The 894-nt window shown below is 46.3% G+C and overlaps 1 protein-coding gene across 1 annotated transcript in view; it reads left to right on the forward strand.

The window, feature by feature from the left end:
* The window catches only part of LOC101996375 (polyadenylate-binding protein 1-B-like), a gene marked incomplete at its 5' end in the record, with an annotated part of 10992 nt that overhangs the window by 7615 nt on the left and 2483 nt on the right, over positions 1-894 (forward strand). Inside the window, 3 exons of the mRNA XM_013354108.1 lie at positions 5-95; positions 245-335; positions 800-888. Of these exons, the coding sequence (XP_013209562.1) occupies positions 5-95; positions 245-335; positions 800-888 (271 nt within the window). The remainder of the gene's footprint in view (positions 1-4; positions 96-244; positions 336-799; positions 889-894) is intronic.

Here is an 894-nt window from a genome sequence, read left to right on the forward strand (position 1 = left end):
AGAGAATGGCAAGCGTGAGAGCTGTGCCCAACCCCGTGATGAACCCCTACCAGCCAGCACCTCCTTCAGGTTACTTCATGGCAGCTATCCCACAGGTGAGTGAGGAGGAAAGAACTTCATGCTGTGTTGTGTATACTTTGATAATAAAGCACTAAGTTTCTAGGATTGGGGAAATGGCAAGCGATGGAGAGTATTGTGGAGGGTTCCCCCCGCCAGAGCTGATGTGCTTGCTCTCTTCCCACAGACTCAGAACCGTGCTGCATACTACCCTCCTGGCCAAATCGCTCAACTAAGACCAAGTCCTCGCTGGACTGCTCAGGGTGCCAGACCTCATCGTAAGCCTCTTTAGTTACGACAGGGATTGGAACATGGGGTTTAGCTCAGAGATACAACACAACCTACTGTCTGCTAGGCTGTGGTTTCAATATAATGTATATGAGGCAAATTTTTTAATTTATGCTTAGGTGATCTTCAGTGGGTGGTTTGATTTTCCTAGATAAGATTGGGGATTTGTTCCAAATCTTCGTTTGCCTTGGTGACTGTCTTCAAAGCTCAGATGACTACGGGGCTTTAGGGTTATGACATTGGTCTTTGCTCATGTCAGTCTGGACTGCAGGAGTCCTTGGTGTTTCTTCTTGATCCTATTCCATATCTCTTGGCATTATGTGATTTAATAAGTTTGAAACCCAATATATACCAGGGTTTCATCATGTAGCTTTTTATACAAACCTCAGCCCTAGAGAAGCACTAATTTTGACCTAGTAAGGTTCTCAGCCATGTGTGTTACCTTTAAATGCAGCATTCCAGAACATGCCCGGTGCTATCCGCCCAGCTGCTCCTAGACCACCGTTCAGTACTATGAGACCAGCTTCCTCACAGGTTCCACGAGTCATG

This window comes from Microtus ochrogaster, unplaced genomic scaffold (genome assembly GCF_000317375.1).
Source record: "Microtus ochrogaster isolate Prairie Vole_2 unplaced genomic scaffold, MicOch1.0 UNK29, whole genome shotgun sequence".
In the NCBI taxonomy this organism is placed as follows: Eukaryota; Metazoa; Chordata; class Mammalia; order Rodentia; family Cricetidae; genus Microtus; species Microtus ochrogaster.